We start from the raw sequence: 25,175 nt of genomic DNA on the forward strand, positions 1-25,175 counted from the left end.
GAAGGAAGGAAGGAAGGAAGGAAGGAAGGAAGGAAGGAAGGAAGGAAGGAAGGAAGGAAGGAAAAAAGGGAGGGAGGGAGGAAGGGAGATAATTGGCAACTTTCTCTACTTGACTTTCCCTGGGACCACAGCGGCTCTGTCCAGATGCCCACATCTCTTACCGTGATCACCTTTGGCTCCAGGAGATCCAGCCAAACCTGCAATGGATAGCACTCATAAGAATGTTGTCACCCTTACTGTCTTAGCTACCAGAGAGAAGGGAATGCCTTCAGGTCTCTGGCCCTATAGCACAACCTCTTACCTGGTAGGCCTGGTTTTCCAGCATCGCCTTTCATTCCCTGGGCTCCAGGGAGCCCCATGACCCCTGCGTCACCCTTCATGCCCGTGTCCCCTTTGTTTCCTGTAACACAGGAAAAAAGAAATCAAGGTTGGACATTGAAGAAGGGTAAAACAGCCCCACTCAGGCATTTCCTGTTTCTCCCAAAATTCCAAAATAAAACACCCTGTGCTTGAGGGGGAAGATCTAGTCTCAGCCCTCCAGGAATGAGCCCCTTCCCCAGAGACAGAGCACAACTCAGGACAGATTGGCCAGACAACCTGACAACAGTGTTGGTTGGGCTCCTGGGACCCCAATCAGAACCCTCATCCCCAGGAGAAGGATCCCAGCCTGGGGTCACCCAGTACTTTGGGGATTCATTGGGGGTTTAGGGGGTTGTCTTTCATATCCTCTCAGACTGAAATCTGAATGTTCTAGAAAGCATCCCCCAGATGCCAAGAATAGCAAAGGTCATTGGGAAAGAGAAAAACAATGCAGTAATTTCTGTGCCCGGCTGCGGTCACAGACACGGGCTTCCCTGGCACCCAAGATTTCAAATTTTCCACTTGTCATCAGCATTCAGAACTCATCCAGCCAGTCCTCTCCTGAGTCCTCTGTCTCTTTCTCCTCCTTTCCCTTAGTACCTGGTGCATATCAATTGAGGGCAGCCTCCCTCCTGAAGGGCAGGAAGGGTGGGCTGCACAGTGGGCTTGCTCAGTAGTAGCCACTCCAAGAGCCACTGAGGTCACACTGTCAACTGGGTGTGGACACCCAGATCTGTTCCCACTGGGTGAAAGTCTTCAGTAGGACTGTTACCCCAAAGCAGCCTTTCATGCTGTCCACTAGACCAGCTGGCAGACATTTTACCAAAAGGGATTTATGGCTCAATTCTCTAATACCTAAATGTACTGTTTTATTGAAGTGTGTACCTGTGTATACTCAAGTGTGTGGGTACGAGTGTATGTGTGGGTACTCGTGGACATGAGTTTGGAAGCCAGAGGACTGCAGGTGTTGCTCCTCAGCTGCCACCTGCCTTGTTTTGCTTTTGAGGTAGGGTATGTTACTGCCTCAGGAACTCAACAGGTGGGCTGGCTAGGTAGCCTCAGGGACCTGCCTGTCTCTCTTTCCCCAGCTCTGAGATTACAAGCAAGTGCAACCATGCTGCCTTTCCACATATATTCTTGGGATCAAGCTCGCGTCCTTATACTTCTACAGCAAGTACTTCACCAAGAAATCCATCTCTCTAGCTTTTTATTCTGTTCTATTTTTTTAAACAAGGGCTTGGGAGAGGACTCAGGTATCATGCCAGGTCCCTTCCAGAATTCAGAACGAGGTCATGATTAATTAGGGAATGACTCTGAAGAGGACAGCAAGAGCAAGAATCAGCCCCCTGGGTCTGAGCGGGTTAGGCTAGTTCAAGGTTTGGGAGGGAGTCTAGGCGATTAGAGACATAAAGGATGAATGTTTCCTGGGACCAGGGAGATGGCTCAGTGGGTAAAGTGCCTGCAGTGTAGGCCTGAGTGCTGAGTTTGAATTCTAGCACCCATATAAGAAGCCAGGCATGGTGGTACATGCTTGTAATCCCAGAGCTTGAAAGGAGAAGGCAAGAGGATTGCTGGGGCTTGGTGGCCAGACAGTGAGTGAGCTCAGGGGTCAGTGAAACAAACCATAATATACATATGAAAACAATCTACTTTCAATAGAAAACAAAACAAAAAACAGACAAGAAATAGAAAGAAATAAGGTGGAAAGTGATTGAGCAAGACACTCAACAGCCATGCATGTACAAGCATGTAAACACGCATACACACAATCTGTCACACATACATTTCAGAAGGGTGGCTACCAAGGGGGACACCAAGTGCTAACAATGGACTGAATGCCATGGGCAAAGGCCCCATCAGGGGGAGGAGCTCACTCTGGTGTCCTCGCCTTATGAGTCCAAACAGTTCCATGCAAAGCATCTTGAAGACTCTCATCACACAGAAAAAAAATGTGTGGGTGACAGATAAGTCAAATATCTTGGGTTGATCTTTGTATAAATACGTAATACACAGTAACCCATAAACATGAATGATTATGTATCGATTGAAATTAACTTATTTTCAAAAGAACGGGGGTACAGTTGAGGCTTCTTTTAAACAACCAGGCAGGCAGTTCTTGGGCCAAGCCCTGTTCTCAGCCAGAGCAGACAAACACAGGCTCCCAGCTCCCTCAGCTTCCTCATGAATGCAACACTCAACGCAACCCTTACCTGGAAGGCCTGGGTCCCCTTTGTCTCCCTTGGTGCCAGGTTCTCCCTTGAAGCCAACGAGACCTTTGTCACCTTTGCTGCCCTTCTCTCCTTGAGGTCCTGGTACACCTGTGATGAGAACAGAGGTGGGCACCCTTTATCCTACCACAAGTGAGCTTCTAGAGATAGAAGCAGAGTGCAGAGGGAAGGGATCGCCAGGGAAGACCTGAGGGACACACTCATTAACTCATCTTTTTGCTGGTCTTGGTGAGCTTATTCAAGACTTGAGGAAGAAAGGATAGTGGGGGGACAATGACCCTCAGGAGTGAGGACAGGGCAATAGAGAGAGTGCATGGGGACAGATGTTCTACGGGCATTGGAAGTCCAAGTTACCAGCAGCTCCTTGCTTCCCTGGTTCACCCCTGAGTCCCTGGAGGCCTGTGAGGTAAAAAGAAGACTCGGTCACTGTGGTTTGGTCTTTTCAGTTACCTGACATTCTGGAGGCCTCCAAGGTAGTACAGGTTCCCAATGGTAAGATCCAAATGCACAAGTCTATGTGGCAGAGTCCCAGGCAGATCTGGATGGAGGTGACTGTTTTTCCAAAGGCTTGGCTAGTGCATGGTCATGGGAGGAAGACTATAATCATGGCTGTCTCTCCAAGCAGGGGGAGACACCCCAGTATCTCTTGCCTCAATGATCTTATCTGTAAAATGGGGCTGGTGATGACCGGGCCCTAGCGTTCCTGTGCCAGGACATAAACAGAGTAGGGAAACAATGGCCCCTTCCTGAGACACTGAGGGTTATAGGTGACCATGCAGAGTCCAGCCCAAGATGGAGGGCATTCCAAGGGGAAGACAACTGGGGCAGGACGGTGAGCACAAAGAGAAATGGAGAGAGTCCGGAGGGTGGGTGAGGGAGGAAAGGGGGGAAGACAGGCTGCCAGGCCACATGTGGAGAAAGGCTCCTTGTGATGCCAGAGTGCCAGCTTCTCCCGGGGGTGCCAGCTGCTTTGGGCTGTCGTCTCCATTTTATCATAGCAGATACCTCCCCCTCCTGTTAGGTTTGCGGGTTCCATGGAGCATGAGAGGAGTGTTGGGACTTAGTGAGATCACACAGCTCTCTCCTGCTCTGCATGCGCCTGCTGGAGCCAGAGGAAGAGTTAGACCCCAGACTTTGCCTCTAGGAATGGGCCGGGCCTGTCGCTCCCAGTGGCCTGGCTAACGGCTATCTCTGAGATCTGTGGAACCTTCTCCATGCCCCTTTCTCTCTGCGCCTAAAGAGTGTAGCCTGCCTGCTGTGTGAGTGTGAGGCCATTTGTGCACAAGGCATGAGAGTATACACGCAGGTGCATACACAGGAGTATGAGTATGCTGTGCCTAAGTTTGAGCACTGGAGTGTGTGTGCAGAAGCCTACATGTGTGTATGAGTGTGTGGGCGCCTAACTGTGAGGATGCATGTGTGTGTATAAATGTATGCTCACACATGTGCATGAATAGGTGAGTGTGTACTTCCATGACTATGTAGTGTGAGGATGCTTGTATGCCAAAATATATACATGTATATGAGTGCATGGATGTATGGCATGAGTATTCATGTGTACACACACATGTTCACATATGTGCATGAGTATGTGGCTCTGTGGGTGGTGTGAGTGTGAGGATGCAAGCGTGTGCAGGCACGTGTGTTCATATGTGTGCTTGAATGTTTGGCTCTGTATGTGTGTAGCGTGTGAGTGTGAAGACACAACAAAGTGTGTAGACATGTGCTTGTAAATAAATGTGCCTAAGTGTGCATGAGCATGTGGTGGTGAAATGTGTATGGGGTGAGATGTTTGCACACTTCTCACCACACCATAGTCTTCGTATCCGAAGTTGAAAGCCTCTTGGAGAAGCCCTGCCTAGATGCAGAGCAGCAGGCTCCCCGGGATCCTGTTTGCTGTCTTCCAAATGGAGCCAGTTCCTGGAAGTAGCTTTCTCTGCTCACCAGATGCCTTTTGTGCCTGCTGGAGCTTTCTGGAGGGGCAAGTCTGCTGGGTTGTTTATTCCCCCTTTTACCTAAACCAGCTGGCTCTGTTCATTGCTGTTAAAAGGTTTTAGGCCAGAGAAGAGGATCCAGGCAGTCCTGATGAGACTTAACAAGCTATGGGCAGATGGCAATCGTGGAGAACTCCCCCTTTCAGTGGACTAGGGAAGGGGATGAGGAGAAGAGGGAAGAGGGGTGGGACTGAGGGGAATTGAGGGAAGGGGCTTCCATCGGACATGTAGTGAATAAAATGTGAAAAAAAAGTTCTTAGGACTCTGCATCATTCCAGTGCAGCAGGGTAAACCACGGGCTCTGGGAGGGTTCTGTGAAGGCTGACAGTCACTCCCCTATGGTTTTGTTTCCAGGGAGATAGAGGGAGACAGAGAAATAGAGAGACAGAGAGAGAGACAGATAGACGAAGAGAAAGAGAGACTCTGTCTCTCTCTCACACATACACAGAGAGGGAAAGAGAGAGAGAGAGGGACAGAGTCACATACACACACACACACACACACAGAGAGAGAGAGAGAGAGAGAGAGAGAGCACATGTTCTGCGTCTACTACTCTGACAGAGCCATGGCAGTGGCTAAGACAGCAGGGCAGGTCTCAGCCTCAGCTTGAAAAAAGGAACCTAAAACATGACCTAGCAGCAACAGTGGATTTTCAGTCATCATCTAGAAGCCTGTAGAGTGATGCATGCCTGTAATCTCAGTACTCAGGAGGATGAGACAGGAGGATGAAGAGTTCAAGGATAGCCTGGGCTCAGAGAACAGTAACAGCAGCGGGCTGCGGAGGTGGCTCCCTCAGTCAAGTGTTTGCCTTGCAAGCGTGAGGACTTTAACTTCCAGAGCCCCAGGAGTCGTGGTGTACATTTGTAGTCAGAATACTGCGAAGGCAGAGGAGGTGGGTGCCTGGGGCTCACTGGCCAGCTAGCCTAGTCTACTTGGAAAGTTATAGGCCAGTGAGAGACCTTGTTGCAAAACAAATAAACAAACAAAAACAAAACCCAAGGTGGACAGCACTGAAGAATAACCACCAAGGTTGACTCAGCTTCTACATGGACACATGCATACCACGATGAAATACATATGTGTACACGTGCACACACAGAAAGAGAATGGTGGGTGAACAACAACACACCTCGCAGAAGTCTCAGCTCCATTTTATGTATGAAGAAACCGAGGGGCATGAAGGTGAGGGAGGCGGGGTCACAAAGGCGTGTGTGCGGATGACTCAGTCCCTGAGGACCATGGAGCTACACTCTTCCCAGTGGGCTCACAGGAGAAGGCTCAGCTGGGCTGTCCAGGCTGAGGCATCATTGGGCAGCACTCCTGTTTGTGGACTTGCCCTCACCTCCCAGCCCACCCCGTCTCATGCAAGCTGCCTCCCCCGAAGAGACCCATGCCATGAGGTTTATACTCTGAGTCCTTGTCACTGAGAAAGCCCACCATATATTCCCATGACATCTACTCACCTGCCTCTCCCTTGACACCTGCCGGGCCCTGAGGTCCTGGAAGACCTGGAGATGTTAGGGTCAAAACATGCAGTTAGGAAACGAGGGGAAGATAATAAGAGGGCTTGTAGCTGCCTGGGTATGAGACAGATAAGTTGAGCAGTTAGGAGGATAGACAGGACTGTGGGAAAACCAAAACAAATAGAGTTGGTCTCAGGGGGACCTGGGTCACCTCCCCCAAATCCTTCCTTGAAATTTACACACACGGCGCCATTGCCCTTTTCCTGATGAGCTTCTCAATTTCACAAGTAAGTACACCTTTAGACATGCTCCCACAGCTAATGCAACCAATTGCAACGAACTGAATTGTGGGTTAGCCTCCACATCCAGGGCTGGGAGGCCCGGGTACTTAAATTGCTCTTTCAGAAGACCTGAGTTCGGTTCCAAGCACCCACATCGGGCACAAATGCCTGTAACCCAGGCTCCAGGATCTGGCTTCTCCCAACAGTGTCCTCACGTGTACCGTCCCACACAGACACACACTCAAACATGTCATCAGAAAAACAAAACATAACAAACCGAAACAAAAAAACCCCAAAACAAACAAACAAACAAAAAACAACAACCGTGTTTTAAAAGAGTAAGCCTCTCCCTCACTCAGGAAGAGGGACACCCTGAAGTGCCCAGGGAGGCAAAGGCGGTGATGCTAAGTCCAGACCTAGGAGCGGGCCAGTTGCTGGTGCCCCTGGCTGGGACAGCTGTCTACTTTTCAGGTTGTATTTCATTTTCTCCCTTAAAACATTATTTATGTGGTTGTATGTTTGTGTGTGTGCATGTATGCCGCGTGAGGGGATAGAAAAGGCCGCTGAGTCTTCCAGAGCTGGAGTTACAGGTGGCTGTGAGCCACTCGACATGGATGCTGTGAGCCGGCCCTGGGCCCTCTGCAAGAGCAGCCAGCACTCTGGGCGCTGAGCCTTCTCTCCAGACCCCCTTCCTCCTTTCTTGCTTGGTAAAAATAAACTTTGGATACTCACTCTACCTGTGTCCCCAGTGTTATCTCTTCCTCCTGCCACAATTGGGACCAGAGGGAATTCAGAAGGAGATATCTCCTCATTCATGACAGAGGAAAGAAAGGATTCAGGGGATAGCTTGGAGGAGAGGGGTAAGAACACAGGGTCAGAAGACAGAGAAAGTACCTGGGCTTCCATCACGACCCACAACCCCCTTTTCCCCCTTCTTGGCAGTCAGCCCAGGCAGGCCAGGAATTCCAGGTGCACCCTGGGCCCCTTTTGGACTTGGAGGATGAAGAAGAATGGAGGCAGAGACTAACTGAGCAACAGGAGGTGATGATGCATTCACTCAGCCTCAAGGGCAGGCTAGCCTTGAAGGAAACAAAGAGCCAGGGTGACACTGCTTCTCTGAGAAGCATGTGGCCTGGGCACTAAGGAAGAAAAGAAAATGTGAAGATGATGTCTAAGGGAGGCACAAAGATGTGGCTTCAGGTACCGGCTCAAGCCTGCCTGAGAGGCTATGCTCCATCTGTGTGAGGAAGCCTGTGGCTCTGGGCAGAGATGCTTGCTGCTGCTAACAGCTAGCTGCCTATGCCTGAGGCAAAGCCAGGATTTCTGAACCCCATGCCTCGCCCCCTGCCCTCAGTAGCTGTCGAATGAGCCTTTGGGGTGCCTTGACCAAGCTAGGCAAACCATAAGGTAAGGGAGAGAGATAGTTGCCTAGTGGATGGAACCTGAGAATCCCAGACTCCCACAGCTCTGGCTCCCAGGAACACTGCTTCAGTCTTGTCAGTGTGAGTTGAACTTCCCAGAAACGAGCCACACTGTGGTAAAGATTCTACAGGGTTTTGGACTGATTAAAGCCTGCATGATGGAGAGTTGGAATGTTGCAGGTCAGGAGCCTAATTATCCTGGATTGTCTTTAGCCCAGTAAAAGGGTATTTATTGACTATTTCTGTGTTCGGTCTAATGTCCTCATGGCTATTAGGTAAAATCCTTCTAGAATGAGCAAACAGACCCCTTAGCTTCTATCAGCCTGAAGGCTGAGGAGTTTTCCTGCTTTGCATTCATCTACCTACCGTATGTTCCCACCAATGTATTTTTAAAACACCCTGATTTATGGTTTTCTTTTGTCCTGTTAGTATCAAAATTTCAGGAAACCTACCACATTGGAACATGGCATTTGAGGTAACCTGTGTCCGAATTCCTGGCCCAGAGCCATTTATATTTGGTTTCAGAATAAATCATCTCTTAATCCCTTTGAGGTGAGGGTTGAGTCAAGGAGACATAACTGTGTTGTCATTACAGCCTGGGAGAGCAGAGCCTGGTACGAGAGAAGTACGGCCTGCACCAATGTCACGTGCTAAGTCAAAGGCATTTGACAGGAGTGCTTCTGGGGGACAAGGAAAGTTCTGGAAACCTGGGGCCTTGGGGAAGAAGGGCAGAGGAGATAGGTGGATTATCCTAGAATGATGGAGAAGAAGGCAATCACTTGGGACGGGGGACGGCGGAAGCCTGTCCAGATAGAGAGGCGATCCCATGAACGAGGCGGCAGAGGAAGCAGATCATTGGAAAATGAGCTGAACTCAGAAAACCTTACCCAGAAGGCTCTGGCTAAGGAGAGAAGGTTTGAGGGAAGAGCAGGGTGGGTCAGACAGAAAACGAACCTACCTGGGAGGCCTCGTTCACCCTTAATCCGGAGCAGATCTGTAAGGGAAGAAGAGAGGGTTGAAGACATACAGGGTGTGGAGGCGGAGCTTGGTTTTCTCCTGTGCCCCACAGAGAGCTCACAGACTCTGCACTGGAAAGCTGGGCCCTTGTAGGTCTTCCGGCCTTGGAGGTTTGAACAACACCTGAATCTATTCAGAAAAGCGATCTTAGAGAGACTAGGAACTGGACACTCCCAACCCGGGACACTGGGGAAGTATACAAATACTCAGATTGCTGGCATATACAGGCATTGCCCCAAACCAGTTTCAGAGGCTCCCAAGGTTAAGGGAAAGCCTCTCTGTGCTGGTCAAAATGCCTCTTTTGCAGCCTGGGTGTGTAACTGATTTGGGCACTTGCTCACTCAGCTTGCATGGAAACCCTGGGTTTCATCCCCATCACCACAGACACTGGGTGTGGTGGTACCTGGGTTCTGAGTGAGGTTGTTAATCTGCTGACGCAGTTGCTCCTGGCTGGTGCAGACCTGGGTGAGCTGGGCCTGCAGGACTTGCAGTCCTGGTCCTCCTGGTACCAGGTGTGTTTTGGGACATGCCAGCTGCAGTGAGAATCGCTTGTCCTTGTACCCAGCAGCCAGTGTCCCATTGCCAGAGTCCATCTCCACGACCTTGAGCTGCTCCTGCAGGTTGAGAACTGGAAGCCCCACCCACCGCATCATTTAGAGGCCTCCTTGAAGCCTGGAACAAGGAGGGGCAGGTTCCTGATATTGTGTCATGTGTACATAACTTCCGTAGGGCATGGAGTTTCAATCACAAACTCAGTGCACTGTGGGGAAAAGGAGGCAGGATGGACTCCCTGGGACCTGCTGGCCAGCCAGCCTAGCCATTTGGTGAACTCTGGGCCAGAAACAGACCCTGTCTCTGAAAATGAACAATGCCTGATGTATGATCCTCAAGATTGTCCTTTGGCCTCCACACACAGGTGCACAGATGTGTCCGAGTTGTCATCTGGCTTCCATATGTGTGTGCGCGCGCGCACACACACACACACACACACACACACACACACACACACAGCTCTTTACTCTTCCATTACCTCGGTGGGTCTAACCACTGTGCCCTCGCAAGAGGCCAGCAGTCCTCTCAAGATGCCCCCAGTTAGCCTGAACCTCACACTGGAGGAGCTTAGGCGACCACTCCAGGAGGAACCACACAGGACCAGGACCACCTCACCTTGAACCAGCAGCAGTGCAGTGCCCGCCGTGAGCAGGATCAGGTGGATGGCCATGATGGCCACGCAGAAGGTGCCCCCATTTCTCTTCTTGGGCATTGGATCTGGAATACAAGAAGTGATGGCTGCAGGGGCACAGAGAAGGAGCCAGCCTGTACCAGGCCACAATCTGGAGATCAGGGGACTCCTCAAAAGGTAAAAAAAGGCACCCGGACTTTTCTTGTTCCTGTTTTTGCCACAAGGCAAGAAGTTCTACCTTTAGTCCTTCATCCTGGAGGCATGAAAACAGATCTCCAGCACTTGCTGGCCAGGCAGCTTAGCCTCCTTGGTGAGCTCAGGCCAGTGAGAGGCACTTCCTTAAAAGAAAGGAAAGAGAAGGAGGAGGAAAAGAGGAAGAAAAAAAGGAAGAGCAAAGGAAGGAAAGGGACAAAAAGGAGGAAAAAAGAAGAAAAGGGAAGAGAGAGGAGGGAAGGAGGGGAAGGGAAGGAAAGTGGTGTGCACCCTCAGAAGGACACATGAGGTTGGTGTGGCTTCCATGCCCTGTATAGCCAGGTGGATAGATCTTACTCAGTCTTCAACACCAGTGTGATGCCTTGTCTGTGTTGAAGTCACTAATGCTTACACAGTGAATCATTAAAGTTATAGGTTGCATTGCACTTACAGAGTCTGGGAGGATGGAGAGGTTTGTTCCAGTTTCCTAAACATGCTGTAAGGCTCAGAGAAGTGAGTTAATAGGACATAAGATGCAGGTCTGCAGTTCATGTCTTTACTTCCTTGGTCTTTGGGCTTTTGTTTTGTGTGTGTGTGTGTGTGTGCGCGTGTGCGTGTGCGCGCGCGTGTGCATATGTACCTAAAGCTGTGTGGCATTGTAAAACATGCGCAGCACAAGCTATTAAACAGAACAACGAGAACAACAGGAGTTTATGACCTTGCTCAGCTCTCTAAGGTCCCAGCCTGCTGGGGTGTGCATTGTGAGCATTCAGGAGTGTGCTTTTGTCCCTCTGTGCCCACAGATCCCTATGCCATGGTTCTTTTTTGTCTATGCAGGATAGCTCCAGAGTCACAGAAAGGTACTAAAAACAGAGAGACTATTGAGTTTCTTGAGCAATATGATGTGGGGTTTACACGGAAGCTGCACAGTCCTGTGTGAGATGTGATAAGCAATGGGGTAGAAAAGTCAAGTATGGCAGAGTTCCAGGCATCAGAGGTGAGGGTGGGGACAGTAAGACCAATCATGAAAAATGCTGTTGCAAGAGCACAGAGGGAGACCTTGGAGAAAGGCGAACAGAAGAGAGAGCCTCGCTGTGGGAATGGTTGTAGATGTTTATCCTGACTCTCAATGCTTTCAGAACTGGCCTGTGGATATAGCTGGGTGGGTAACGTACTTGCCTTACAAGGGTGAGGACTAGAGTTTGAATCCCTAGAAGACACATAAATAGTGGCTAGGTGTGGTCACCCCCATGTCAGCACTGGGGGGATAGCGGCCAGGCGAACCAATGAGTTTCCCTGAAAGACCCTGTTTCGGTAAATAAAGCACAGAGTAATTGAGGATGTCAGTGTTAACCTTCGGTGTCCATGCACGCCTCTGACGTGCACCCACACACACGCGAACACGTATACATGCATGCACACACCCCACACATACAGAAAGGACTTCAGAGTTTCCATCTCACCTAAAGACAGGTGTCTAGGAACTCGGGAGTTGTGCTTTGTAAGTATACATTCTATGCACAGTGGAAAGCTGATTAAGCTCTTGTGTTCACATTGACTAGTTCATCGCTTTGAAGGTGGCAGAAATACAAAGGAAATGTCTCTTCCAAATGGTTTTGGCTCCTGAGACAGAACTTCCCTAGCTGGAAGACTAAAAACAGCCTCTGGGGGTTCCCCAGAGCCTTCTCTGGGGTAAAAGAGGGACACATGGCAGACATTTCAGGAAGACATTTCAAACTGTGACAGCTTACTTTGTGGGTTCCAGTAAAGAGAGGGACCCTGTCTTTAAAAGAAAAGTGGTCTAGTGAGGGGAACAGGGGCTGCCTCTACCATGAACTCATTGACTGCTCTCTGATCACTCGACCCTGATGATGCAGCCTTGCCAGGCCACAGAGGAAGAGGATCCAGGCAGTCCTGATGAGGCTTCACAAGCTGTGGCAGATGGCAGATGAGGAGAACTCCCCCTTTCAGTGAACTAGGGGAAGGGGATGGGGAAGAGGGAGAAAGGTGGTATTGGGGGGAGTTGAGCGAGAGGACTTCCATCAGGATATATAATGAACAAATTGTGAAGAAAAAATATAAAAATTAACAAAAAGAAAGAAAAGGTGGTTAGTGCCTGAGGAATGACACTCCCAGAGGATGACCTGTGATATCTTCATATACATGAGCATTTGACACACATACACACACACACATACATACACGCACGCACGCACGCACGCATGCACGCACAGCTCTGCCATAGCTGACTTTCCCACCCCACTGCGTGTTACATCTCACACAGGACTGAGTGGCTTCTGTGCAAACCCAGCATCATATTGCTCAAGGAACTCAATAGTCTCTCTATTTTTAGTACCTTTCTGTGGCTCTGGAGCTATCCTGGATAGACATCAAGGGGCCACTGTAAATGGGTCTGTGGGCACAGAGGGACAAAAGCACACTCCTGAATGCTCACAATGCACACCCCAGCAAGCTGGGACCTTAGAGAGCTGAAGCACACAGCAATACATTGCACATGCAAACACACATGCAAATGTGAAAAGTTAAAGGCAGAGAACATTTAAAAGCCAAAGGAAAAATCCTGAAAGCAGTTGGAAAGAACACATTATCTGCAAAGACATACTATCTGAATGACAGCCAATTCTCTATCTGAAACCATGGAGATCAGATATAAGTGGCATACTGTGCTCGGTGTGCTGAAAGGAAGAATTGCCAACCACGAATTCTCTTGTGAATGAAAAGATTCTTAAGGAATGAATGGACAATATAGACATTCTCAGATGAAGGGAGACCAAGAGAATTTGAAGGAAATTCTCCAAACGGGAAATGAGAATAGAAGGCCTACAATTTCAAAACAGAAAGAGAATAATGGAATGGTTAGAAACAGCGACACGCACACACACCCACCCCTCTTCAGGTTTCTAAAATCACACCTTGTGGTTTGAAAACAAACATGCTGTCTTCCTACATTGTATGTAATTTATGGTGAGGAAATTCTTACAATAATTGCATTTTTAAAATGGAGAAGGACATAAATGGAAATAATTTTTTTCCTAACTTCAGCCATATTTATTTAGTTGATAGATACTTTGAATAAAAAAAATGTAAGTTTTCAATAACAATTTATTTTATATAAATTGCAGACAGTTGCTCACAATTGTGTAGTGCTTGACTGCATCTCCTAAAAAGAAGTCCATAATTCTTTTTTCCTTAATTTTTTAATTTTTTTCATTTAATACAATTTATTCAGTTTGTATCCTAGCTGTAGCCCCCTCCCTTGTCCCCTCCCAATCCCGTCCTTCCTTCTTCTTCTCCTCCCATGCCCCTTCCCCAGTACACTGATAGGGGAGGTCCTCCTCTTCTGCCATCTGACCCTAGCTTATCAGGTCTCATCAGGACTGGCTGCATTGTCTTCCTCTGTGTCCTGGTAAGGCTGCTCCCCCCTCAAGGGGAGATGATCAAAGAGTCAGCCACTGAGTTCATGTCAGAGACAGTCCCTGTCCCCTTACTAGGGTACCCACTTGGAGACTGAACTGCCATGGGCTACATCTGTGCAGGGGTTCTAGGTTATCTCCATGCATGGTCCTTGGTTGGAGTATCAATCTCAGAAAAGACCCCTGTGCCCAGATTTTTTGGTTCTGTTGCTCTCCTTGTGGAGCTCCTGTCCCCTCCAGGTCTTTTTATCTCCCTCTTCTTTCATAAGATTTCCTGCACTCTGCCCAAAGTTTGGCTATGAGTCTCAGCATCTGCTTTAATACCCTGCTGGGTAGAGTCTTTCAGAGGCCCTCTGTGGTAGGCTTCTGTCCTGTTCCCTGTTTTCTCCCTCTTCTGATGTCTATCCCATTTGCCTTTCTGAGTGAGGATTGATCATCTTACCCAGGGTCCTCCTTCTTGCTTAGCTTCTTTAGGTGTACAGATGTTAGTATATTTATCCTATGTTATATGTCTAATATCCACTTATGAGTGAGTATGTACCATGTCTGTCTTTCTGCTTCTGGGATACCTCACTCAGGATGATCTTTTCTAGTTCTCTCCATTTGCCCTCAGATTTCATGACTTCCTTGCTTTTCATTTAATACAATTAAAATACTGAGTAGTATTCTATTGCATAAATGTATAATTTCTGTACCATGTTTGTAGCAGCTTTATTCGTAATAGCCAGAATCTGGAATCAACCCAGATGTCCCTCAACTGAGGAATGGAAATAAAATTTTTATACTTGACCTGAAGTGGGAAAAACACTAATTCCAACAGGCTGTGGCATATTCTATAAGTTTATTACAATGCCGGGAGAAGCTTCTGAAAGAACTGTTGTGGTTTAAATGCTGTGCTCTCCCACTGACTCATGTGTGTGGCCTGGTCTCCAGCTGGTGGTGCTATTTGGGAATGCTGCAGAAACGTTAGGAGGTGGACCTTTGCTGGAGGAAGTGAATCCCTGGGGAGAGCCTTGAGGCTCTGTAGCCTAACCCCATTTCCTATGAACTCTGTGCTTCCAGTGTCTGGATGCCATGTGAGTGGCCACCTTAGGCTCCTGCCACCACGCCTCCCTACCCTGTTGTGGTGACTCTCCCTCTGGAGCTCTAAGCCAACATAAACTCTTCTTCCTTTGGTTGCTTTTGTCAGGGAACTTTATTTTGGCAAGGAAGAAGTAGCCAAGACAAAGCCCCTTCAAGTGATACATTCCAACAGAATTCCAAACAGTGTTCAAATAAGTCATTGGAAAGTAAGAAAGAAAAAAACAGAAAATAAGCAAGGAAACTGGATGGATGATGAAGAGGGGAAAAACAGAGATTGTGTGATAAGATGGCCTTGTTAAAGCCCTAACGTGTGGATATTGATGTGTCTCTAGGCAGTCCCGGTCTGCCAGTCGGCACGCATGTTGGCAGGCTGACATAACACAACTCCGTATTACCTAGAGGAAACCAGAACTTCAAACCACAGAAACAAAAACCCATACAGCTGAAAGGAGAAAGATACAAATTAACAGCATAATCGGAGGTTTCAGTTTTAATGCCTTGCTCTCAACAACTGAGGGAAACCAGCAAAGACACACCATCCAACACCATCAGTGAACACCTGATGAACATTTACAGAACACTCCATCCAACACCGGCGAAAGACACATGCTTTTCCAACACACACAGAACATTCTCCAAACTGATCACAACCTGGATCATAAAACAGACCTCAATACGGTGTGGAGAGAACAAAGTTGGGGCTGGGTCATTGGCTCAGTCAGTAGAGTGCTTGCTGCACAAACATGATCATCTGGATTCGGATCTCAAGAGCCCATGTAAAGAGCCCGGACTGGTGGTGCTCGTCCGTGATGCCTGTGCTGGGAGAGAGACAGGAGGATTCCTTGGCTGTCTAACCCGGGAATCTAGGAACTCCAAGTTTAGAGAGAAACTTTCCAACAATGGGGGCTGGAGGGTTGTCTCGACAGTTAAAAGCACTTGCTGCTCTTCCAGAGGACTCAGCTTCACATTGGGGGACTCACAGCAACCTGCAACTCCAGCTCCAGGGAGTCTGATGCCCTTTCCTGGATGTTATGGGCATACATATGTGCATACATATACAGGGACACACACACACTTACACATAAAAGTGAAATAAAATTTAAAAAATAAATAATAATAAAGTCATCTGAAAACATCTAACGCTCATGCCATATAGTTGTGAGAGACTCAATTTTTTTCCTTTAAGTCTGGGACCCAGGCAGGGGTGTCCACTTCTGCCTTCTTATTTAATATAGTCATGGAGAGTTTCTGTGTAATAAACAACAAAAAGGAGATAAGAGATGAAGCTTGGAAAGAAACAAATATGTTCCTATTTGCAGAAGAGAGGGTCTTGATATAACAAATCCCTGATAATCTTTAAAAGAAATCCATAGAACTAATAAGCAGCCCATCAAAGCTGTATGATGCATGGTCATCATATAAGATTTAATGTGTTGTTGTATCTTAATAAAAAGTAATTGCTAACCAAAATTAAGCATAGTCCTGGGCTGGAGGGATGGTGCCCAGCAGTTAGGAGCACTTGCTACTCTTTCAAAAGACCAGAACCCAGAAACCACACCAGGAGGCTCACAGCCACTTGCAACGGCAGCTCTAACAGATCTGGTGCCCTTTTCTAGCCTTCACAGGCACCCACAAGCATACACACATGTATGCACAGACCGGCCTAAATAAAATAAGCTGGACTCGGTGGCACAGACCTGTAATCCCAACACTCGGGAGGCAGAGGCAGGCAGACCTCTGTGAGTTCGAGGCCAGCCAGGTCTACGGAGTGAGTTCAGGATAGCCAAGGCTACACAGAGAAAGCCTGTCTCAAAAAAACCCAAAAAATAAAATAAAAAATCACCCCCATGGTAATACTGATGTTCAGTCCAAAGAAAATAAAATTTCAGATGTAAATCTAACAAAACAGATACAGGATCCATATACTTTAAATTACGAAATTCAACTTTAGGGGGAAAAAAGTCCAGAAATGAAGAGTTCTTCTATGTACATAGATTAAACCTGTATGGACTAACGGTGTTAATTATTCATACATCCGTTTATAGCCGTAACATAATCCCTACCAGTGCTCCGGCAAGATTTTTAAATAGTTATAGATAAACAAGCTAATACTAAACTGTATGTGGAAAGCTCAGGGCACAGAATAACTAAAACGGGACAACACATGCTGGAGAGGTTGTGGAGAAAGGGGAACCCTTCTCCACTGCTGATGGGAATGTAAACTTGTACAACCACTCTGGAAATCAATCTGGCGCTTTCTCAGACAACTAGGAATAGCGCTTCCTCAAGATCCAGCCATACCACTCCTAGGCATATACCCAAAAGAGGCTCAAGTACACAAAAAGGACATTTGCTCAACCATGTTTGTAGCAGGTTTATTTGTAATAGCCAGAAGCTGGAAACAATCCAGATGCCCCTCAACTGAAGAATGGATGCAGAAACTGTGGTACATCTATACAATGGAGTATTACTCAGCAATGAAAAATAAGGAAATCATGAAATTTGCAGGTAAATGGTGGGACCTGGAAAGGATCATCCTGAGTGAGTTGTCCCAGAAGCAAAAAGACATGCATGGTATATACTCACTCATATAAACATACAATATAGAATAAACCCACTAAAATCTGTACATCTAAACAAACTAAGCAAAAGAGAGGACCCTAACTAAAATGTTCAATCCCCATCCTGAAAGGCAAAGAGGATGGACATCAGAAGAAAAAGAAAATAGGAAATAACCTCAGAACCTGCTACAGAGGGCCTCTGAAAGCCAGAAGAAAACAGGAAACAACCTTGAAACCTGCCACAGAGGGCCTCTGAAAGCCTCTGCAGTATAGACTGTCAAAGCAGATGCTGAGCCTGATGGCCAACTGATGGGCAGAGTGAATGGAATTTTATGTAAGAAGTGGGAAATAGTAAGAGCTGGAGGGGACGGGAACTCCACAAGGAGAGCAACAGAACAAGATAATTTGAACACAGGGAACTTCCCAGAGACTCATACTCCAACCAAGGACTATTCGTGGAGATAACCTAGAACTCCTGCACAGATGTAGCCCATGGCAGTTCAGTGTCCAAGTGGATTACATAGTAATGGGAAAGAGGTACTGCCTCTGACATAATCTGATTGGCCTGCTCTTTGATCACCTCCCCCTGAGGAGGGAGCAGCCTTACCAGGCCACGGTAGAGGACAATGCAGCCAATTTTGATGAGAACTGATAGACTAAGATCAGAAAGAAGAGGAGAACCTCCCCTATCAGTGGACTTGGGAGGGGCATGCATGCAGAAACGGGAGGGAGGGTGGGATCAGGAGGAGAGGAGGGAGGGGCTTATGGGGGGATACAAAATGAATAAAGTGTAATTAATAAAAAATTAAAAAAAATAACTAAAACAATCCTGTGAAGAAGGATGAAATGTGAGAAATGACTGTGCGATGCGGACGCGGTAATCGAGACGCTGGAAGTGATGGAAGGCTGCTCCTACCACCTGTGAACTGTTGTTGGACCATCCTTGCATGCCTAGAAGAAAGCCCACTTTGTGACGCTGCCATGGAATTCTCTTTATAGGTCACGTGATATGTTTTGTGAATATTTTCCCAGGACCTTTGTGCCAAAGGTCATGAAGTGCACTTGGTTTTTAACTTGTGGTCTATATGACCCTGTTGAATGGGGGAGGGGCACAAAATAACAGCAGCAAAAGGTTTCTCAATGCTCAGCGACCAAGACCTAATCCAAAATCGTGTAATGAATCCACAGTGCTTTTTTCACTGTTGTCGGCGCTGCATCGCGTGACTTCACCGAAGTCATGGTCACTCGACATGAGCTGTTTTCCCTGAGCGTGCCTTCATGTCACACAACGCTGACAAGCACTGCCTGAAGCACCTCTGTCTATTCTGAGACCTTGTGTATTGTGTTACCTGTTTGCCTGTGTGTGAGGAGAGTTCTGCTCTTACATAGTGGTTTGATGGTGGAAAACAATCAGCACGCCAGCACTAAAACAGTCTCTCTTCAGACACTGCGGAAGTGAGAATGTGCATTCAGTTATGATTTCATAAATAGCTATAGCAACTTTATTTGTGGTAGCCCCAAAGAGGAAACAGTCTTAATGCCCCTCAGAGCATGGACGCTTAAACCATATTGAATTCATACTGTGAGTCACTAGCCATTAATAAGAACCAACTTCTGGGATCCAGCTGACTGAATGGTTCTCCAGGGAATTAGAGCATGTGATAAAATGGAAAGCCCTGGTTGGCGGAATGGCTCAGTGGATAAAGTGCTTGCTGTGAAACTGTGAGGATGTGGTCAGAAAACCCAGGATCCCTCTAATGTTGGCCGCAGTGCACACAGCGGGAGCCCAGAGCTTTTTATGGTGCAGGTGGAGAATGCAAGAGAATCCCAAGGAGTGCAAGGCTGGGAGCAAGATGGGAAAGCTTGTCTCAAACAAGGCAGGAGCTGAGACCCCACACCTGAGGTCGTCCTTCCACCTCCACTTGCATGACATGGCATGTGTGCATGCACATATACATGTACACAAATGCACACACATGCATCACACATGTGTGATTAGACACGTAAAAAGAGAAAACTAAAAGCAAATCTTGTATTACATTTTTATTTCTGTGTGTGTATGTATGTGTGTGTGACACATGAGAAGGTCAGGGCACAATTTCTGGGAATCAGTTCTCTCCTTCCACCATGTGGATGGTGGGGGTTGAACTAAGATCATCAGGCTTGGCTGTAACTACCTTTATTCAGTGAGTCTCTTGCTAGCCTCAAAACTAGTCTTTAGAAAGTTACATAGGTTGTAATTTATCTAACGTTTCCAAAATAGCACAGCTGTAGAGACAGGGGACTGATAAGCCCTGGCAGTGTGAATGACGGCCTGTGAGGCTTGAGGACTGTCTGTGGCTACAAAGCCTCGCTAGAATACAGAATGGTAAACACACATCCATGAGTGTGTCCACACTTTGTGGGATGTATCAGCATCTAATTATGGATTGTACCAAAACTGTGCAAGAAGCCATGCCTGGAAAAAAAAATAGCTGGGTGAAAGGTCACAAAAGGCCTTCTTGGATGTACTTCCCTACTTTCTGCGGCTCTGCATAATTATGTCACAAGAAAAGGTTTTTTTTTTTTTAATAAAGATGTCCAAGATAGAACAGCCCGGTGTAGTGGCTCCTACCTTTAGCTCCAGCACTTGGGAGGCAGAGGCAGGAGGATCTCTGTGAGTTCATGGGTAGTCGGCCTACATAGTTCCAGGAGAGCCAAGGCCGGAGAGAGGCTGGGGGTGGGGCCGTGAGACAGGGAATAGAACGCCTGTGTAAAATCACAGTGGCCCCAGCAGCAGAGTGGAGCTTGAAGGGACTTTGGGGTGATCATGTGTCAGGAGAAGGCTTCACGGTGTCTTAGAGCAGGAAGTAGAGACACCTGGGGGTTGCTGCTGGGGGTCAAAGGTGAGCATTATGACAAACAATTATCTTAACTTCTCTATTGGCATTTTGGAGGCTTCTCTTTGTCAACAAAATAATGTTCTGGAGGCTGGGGAGGTTGCTCAGTTGGGAAAGTGCTTTCTGTACAAGTCTGTCCACAGAGGCTGTAAAAGTGTCATTGAATCTCCAGGAGCTGGAGTTACAGACAGTTGTGAGTCACCTGATGTGGGTGTTGGGAACTGAGATCCGGTCCTTTAGTAGAGCAGCAGGTGCTTATAACCCAAGAGCCATCTCGTATGCATGTATGTATGCATTTTTATTATAGCCATGCCTACTCTTCCCCAAAACCCCTCCCAGGCCCCCCACCACAGCTCTCTCCCAATTTTTATGTCCCCCCTTTCTTTCTAGCCCACCGAGTCTAGTCAGGGCTGGCTGTATGTGCAAGGCTGTATGCCACCCACTGGAGCAGGGGCAACCTGGCAGGGGCCACACCCTTGAAGAAAACAAACTTTCCTTCCTCCAGAAGCTCCTCAGATAGGGGTGGAGCTCCTCAGACAGGGGCAACCAGGCAGAGGCCACACTCATGAAGAAAACGGACTTTTCTCCAGAATCTTTCCATTTCCGGGCTGCTCAGATAAGGGTGGAGCTTTGAGCCCTTCCCCCATCCATACAGAAGTGTTCCCTGGCCTAATCCTGTGCCATGCAGGCAGCTACAGCTACTGTAAGGTCATGAGAGCTGCTGTCCTGCCAAGTCTAGAAGACACTGTTTCAGCCCAGTCCCCCCCCAACCTCTGGCTCTCACAGTCTTTCCACCCCTTCTTCCCAATGCTCCCAAGCCTTAGTGGGAGGGTGTGAAAGAGGTTTAGGGCTGAGTGCTCCACCCACACTGTCTTATTCTTTGCACTTTGAGCAGTTTTGAGTCTCTGTAGTAACTGCTGCCCATTACACAAAGCTCCTCCAATGAGGGAGGAGAGGCACACCCATCTGAGGAGAGTTTGAAGGGCTTAGCTCGGGGCTGCACTGGGGTTAAAGGACACAGTTGATCTTTTCAAAGGAGAAAGAAGAAGTTCTCAGACTGAGAGAGGTGTAGAAACTGCGTATCATATGAGCAGAGAGGTAATGGCTGAGGGTTTGGGTGTGGGAGGTCTAGACAGGCCCCGAGTTCACAAGAGCTGCAGACATTAAGATGGAAGTGCGAGAGGAAACAGACAAGTAGAAGTTCAGAATTCAGGAAATGTGGCAGCATCTATTCTCACACACAGGGCTTGTGGAAGAACCCTCTCTTGGGCTCAAATGTCCCACCAACCCTAGTTCATGGCAAAGGATCTGGCTTGGTGGTTCTGTGTAACAAGAGCTCCTAGCACTTGACACGCTTCGGAGATCAAAGCCAGTTGTGTGTGATAGCTTCGCCATACCCACCATATCCATGTGGTGTGTGTGTGTGTGTGTGTGTGTGTGTGTGTGTGTGTAATTTTTATTTCTCGGTCATGCCTCACATAATCTGGCACAGGTTGGGGGTACAGCTAAGTTGGCGAACTACTTGCCACACAAGTATAATGATCTAAGTTTGACATCCAGAACCCATGAAAAAGCCAGGTGTGGTGGCATTTTCTTGTAATCCCAATTCCAGGGAAACAGAGGCAGGCAGGTTCCTGGGGTTCACCAGCCAGCCATAAGCAAGTTCCAGGCCCTGTCTCAAAAAGGGTGTGGACATCTTCAGTAGTCTTCTGATCTCTGTATACATACACTCACACGCACGTGCACTGCCTACTACACACACACACACACACACACACACACACACACACCCCTACAGCAAAAACAACAACAACAAAAAAAAACTGGACAGGGCACACTGAGTGCAGAACAGGTGATCATTAGAGACTCATTACTAGAAAGACAAGGCAGTGAGTGTGAGACTGAGAACCCATCATGGCAGAGAAAGAGGAAGATGCATATATTTCAAAGTCAAACTACAATGAGATATCATGACGCATCTATGAGAATGGAAAGAGAGGAAGAGGACAGACAAATACAGAGAGAGATGCTTTCAGGGAAGGGATATTTCAAAAGTTTGTGAAGCTCACATCTGAATGTTTCTGGAGTTTACAGTTAAAACTCCACGTGGTATTTCTGAATAGTTAAAAAAAAATCAATAAAACCTATTGAGGTAATACAGGTTTATAAACCTAGTGCTCAGGAGGATAAAGTTTGAAGGTCATGAAGGCCCTGTATCAAAAAGAAAAATGTCTTATCAAGCATGTTATCAATCAGGAGACAGAAGCATTTCATAATTCAAGTTGTGCAGCAGTAGAAAAAAATAAGTGGCGATACGAGGGTGTAGCTCAGTTGGTGAAGTATCTGCCTGGCAAGCAAGAAGCCCTGGGTTCCAGTCCTAGCACCACACACACTGGTTGCGGTGTTGCATGACTGTAATTCCAGTACTTGAGAGGTAGAGCAGGAGGATGAGAAGTTCAAGGTCACCCTAGGGAGTTCAAAGTCAATTCAGATGATGTGAGACCCTATGTAACAAGAAAGAGGAGGGGGAGGAATGAATAAGAACATACCACTACAAACATTTTTCTGTGGTTTTGTTTGAAAAGTGCAGGTTAAAATTTGATGACAGAGCTGGGCAGTGGTGGTGCATTTCTTCAATCCCAGGACTGGGGGAGGCAGAGGCAGGTGGATCTCTGTGAGTTCGAGGCCAGCCTGGTCTACAAAGCGAGTCCAGGAAGACTATGCAGAGAAACCCTACTCTCTCCACCTGTCCCACTTACACTGGGCAACCTCAACTATAGGCTAGTGTGCTCAACCTCTATGTATCCTTCCAGCTTTCCCACCAGCCTCTGGATAGGGCTCAAAGACTTCCATCCCTCCTTCAACCCCACTGAGCATTCCTCCCAGTTCTGACGGACAGCATGAGCTTTTTAGAACATCTTTATGCGTCTGACCTAGACGTGTGTCACCCCTCCCCTACCACCCTCTGTCTCATTCTGGACCTAGCTGCTTCCATTCTTTCAACTTTAGAAGGGACATTAGTTTTGATCTCGGGCACCACCCCAGGTTGCATCCATGGTGTCCTGTGAACTTCTCAGCCTCAGCCACTGGTAGATTGTTTAGAAAAGCCAGCTGAGGCAGGGCTTGCCCTACCCACCCTGAGGATGTTTTCCTGACTAACAATCCCATTCATCAAGTGTCTTCTGTCTGTTCCCGGGGTGATATCTGGAAGGTAGTGCTGAATATAGTTGGTCAGCTGAATTTTCTAGAACAGTGTATCTTAAAGAATCCAGGGCGTAAGTGTGTAAGATTAGTCAGTGAAGTGCTTGCCTAGCAAGCATAAGGACTTGAGTTTGATCCCCAGAATCCATCTTAAAAAACCAAAAAGCCAGACATAGGGGCAGCAGAGATGGTTCAATGGTTAACAGCACTTACAGCACTATCAGAGAACCTGAGTTTGGATTCCATCACCCACATCAGGTGGCTCACGACCCCCTTTTACTCCAGCTGACCACTGTGATGGATGATTCCCATATTCTAGAACAGGAAATCAGAGCTGTCCAGTGACAAACAAGTCCACCCTTGACTTTAGATGTTACAAATTCCTGTAGATGTAAAAGATACCTCAGTTATGCAATGCTGAGAGATCATTTAAAGCATTGTTAGAGGGCCAGTGAAATAGTAAGGCCACTTAATGCCAAGCCTGACCAGTTGAGTTCTATCCCAAAACTTCACAGGGTAGAAGCAGAGGGCTGACTCAAGTTTTTCTCTGACTTCCACTCATGCATCTTGGCACATTCTTCTTTCTCTCTCTCTCTCTCTCTCACACACACACACACACAAACACACACACACAAATATGTAATAAAAAATTCAAATATTTGAAAGTTGTGTTTCAGCTGAGTCGAACTAACGAGGAAGCCAGAGAAGCTAGAGCGTGTCTTAGATAACAGTAGAAGAAACTGCTCCCAGGTCAACACACTGGCTATTGCAGAAGCCCCTTAAGGGGTATTAAAGGGTGTCTACCCAAATATATAGACGGCTTTGATTTCAGCGCTAACGATTTTCCTTTTGAATCAAAGCTTCACAGCCCAGGTGAGCCCGTATTTGCCAAAAAGCCAACGGTAGCTTGGAGCTCCTCATCTGTCTGCCTCTACCTACCCAGAGCAGAGACTACAGGCACGCATCAGCTGTTTATGCTGGGCTGGGGATCGAACTCAGGGCTTCCTGAATTAGGTAAGCCCTCTACCGTGCGGACTGCATCTCAGACCCTGTGGGATGTCACACCATTTGACTTGTATCGTCATCTCAATACACACCACAGTGTGTCCTCACAAGTTGCTCATTAAGAAGGGGCATTTCCTTACTAAGTGCTGGCATTTATACAAGATGAAATGTATAAATATAACTTTTAAAAAGGACCAGGCTTTTAGCAAAAGTCCACTGAAGGACCCAGCATCTGGTCAACGTTCATAAATTTCAGAAGGATGCAGTCTAGCTAGTACGAGTCAGGTGGGAAATGCACAGGACACAAGCCTACACCTCCTATGGTCTTGTCTCATCTTCCCACCAACAGAACCTAAGTTTCTGTGCGATCGCATTACTAGGGAGTAGTACTTACCATTGATTTCAAAGGTCTCCATCACAGGAATCATGTCTTGGTCAAAATAGGCTCCTTCTTCAGTGCTCCCCAAGAAGGCTTCCTCCTTGATGGTTTCTTTATTTCTCATTGCTAAGCTTTATAGGTGGTCAAGGCCCTGCAGCCAGCAGAAGTGCTCCCCCAAGAGGAAGCAGGGCTCCCACTTAACTGTGGCAGCTGGCTGGAGACCCACACAACTTCCCTTTGGCAAGGATTCTTTAATTTGCACAATGTTTCCTGACTATTGCGACCAGGCTGTTCCTTAGTGTATAGTTGATTTTTGCTTAAAGAAAAAAAAAGGCTGTTTACATGTGGAACTGTTGTGTGGGAAAGCTGCCTCTTAAGAGGAATTGAAGAGATTTGGGAAAGACCCTCCTTGTCCCCAGGCCCCTAGGTGACACCGAAAGGGATATTTCTCTTCCTTCTTTCTGCTTTCCAATCCCTGCATCCATCCAGATCCA

At 47.4% G+C, this 25,175-nt stretch overlaps 1 protein-coding gene across 1 annotated transcript in view; it reads right to left on the reverse strand.

Annotated features, from left to right (window-relative positions):
• Nucleotides 1-24,844, reverse strand: part of Marco (macrophage receptor with collagenous structure) — a 34,836-nt gene extending 9,992 nt beyond the window's left edge. The window contains exons 1-9 of the mRNA XM_055604703.1: nt 24,697-24,844; nt 9,932-10,033; nt 9,168-9,392; nt 8,706-8,741; nt 6,046-6,090; nt 2,943-2,987; nt 2,571-2,678; nt 302-400; nt 162-197 (exon numbers count right to left, since the gene is read on the reverse strand). Coding sequence (XP_055460678.1) covers nt 162-197; nt 302-400; nt 2,571-2,678; nt 2,943-2,987; nt 6,046-6,090; nt 8,706-8,741; nt 9,168-9,392; nt 9,932-10,033; nt 24,697-24,805 — 805 coding nt within the window. The 5' untranslated portion in view covers nt 24,806-24,844. The remainder of the gene's footprint in view (nt 1-161; nt 198-301; nt 401-2,570; nt 2,679-2,942; nt 2,988-6,045; nt 6,091-8,705; nt 8,742-9,167; nt 9,393-9,931; nt 10,034-24,696) is intronic.
• Nucleotides 24,845-25,175: the final 331 nt, after the last annotated feature.

This window comes from Psammomys obesus, unplaced genomic scaffold (assembly GCF_907164565.1).
Source record: "Psammomys obesus unplaced genomic scaffold, mPsaObe1.curated_primary_1811, whole genome shotgun sequence".
Lineage (NCBI taxonomy): Eukaryota > Metazoa > Chordata > Mammalia > Rodentia > Muridae > Psammomys > Psammomys obesus.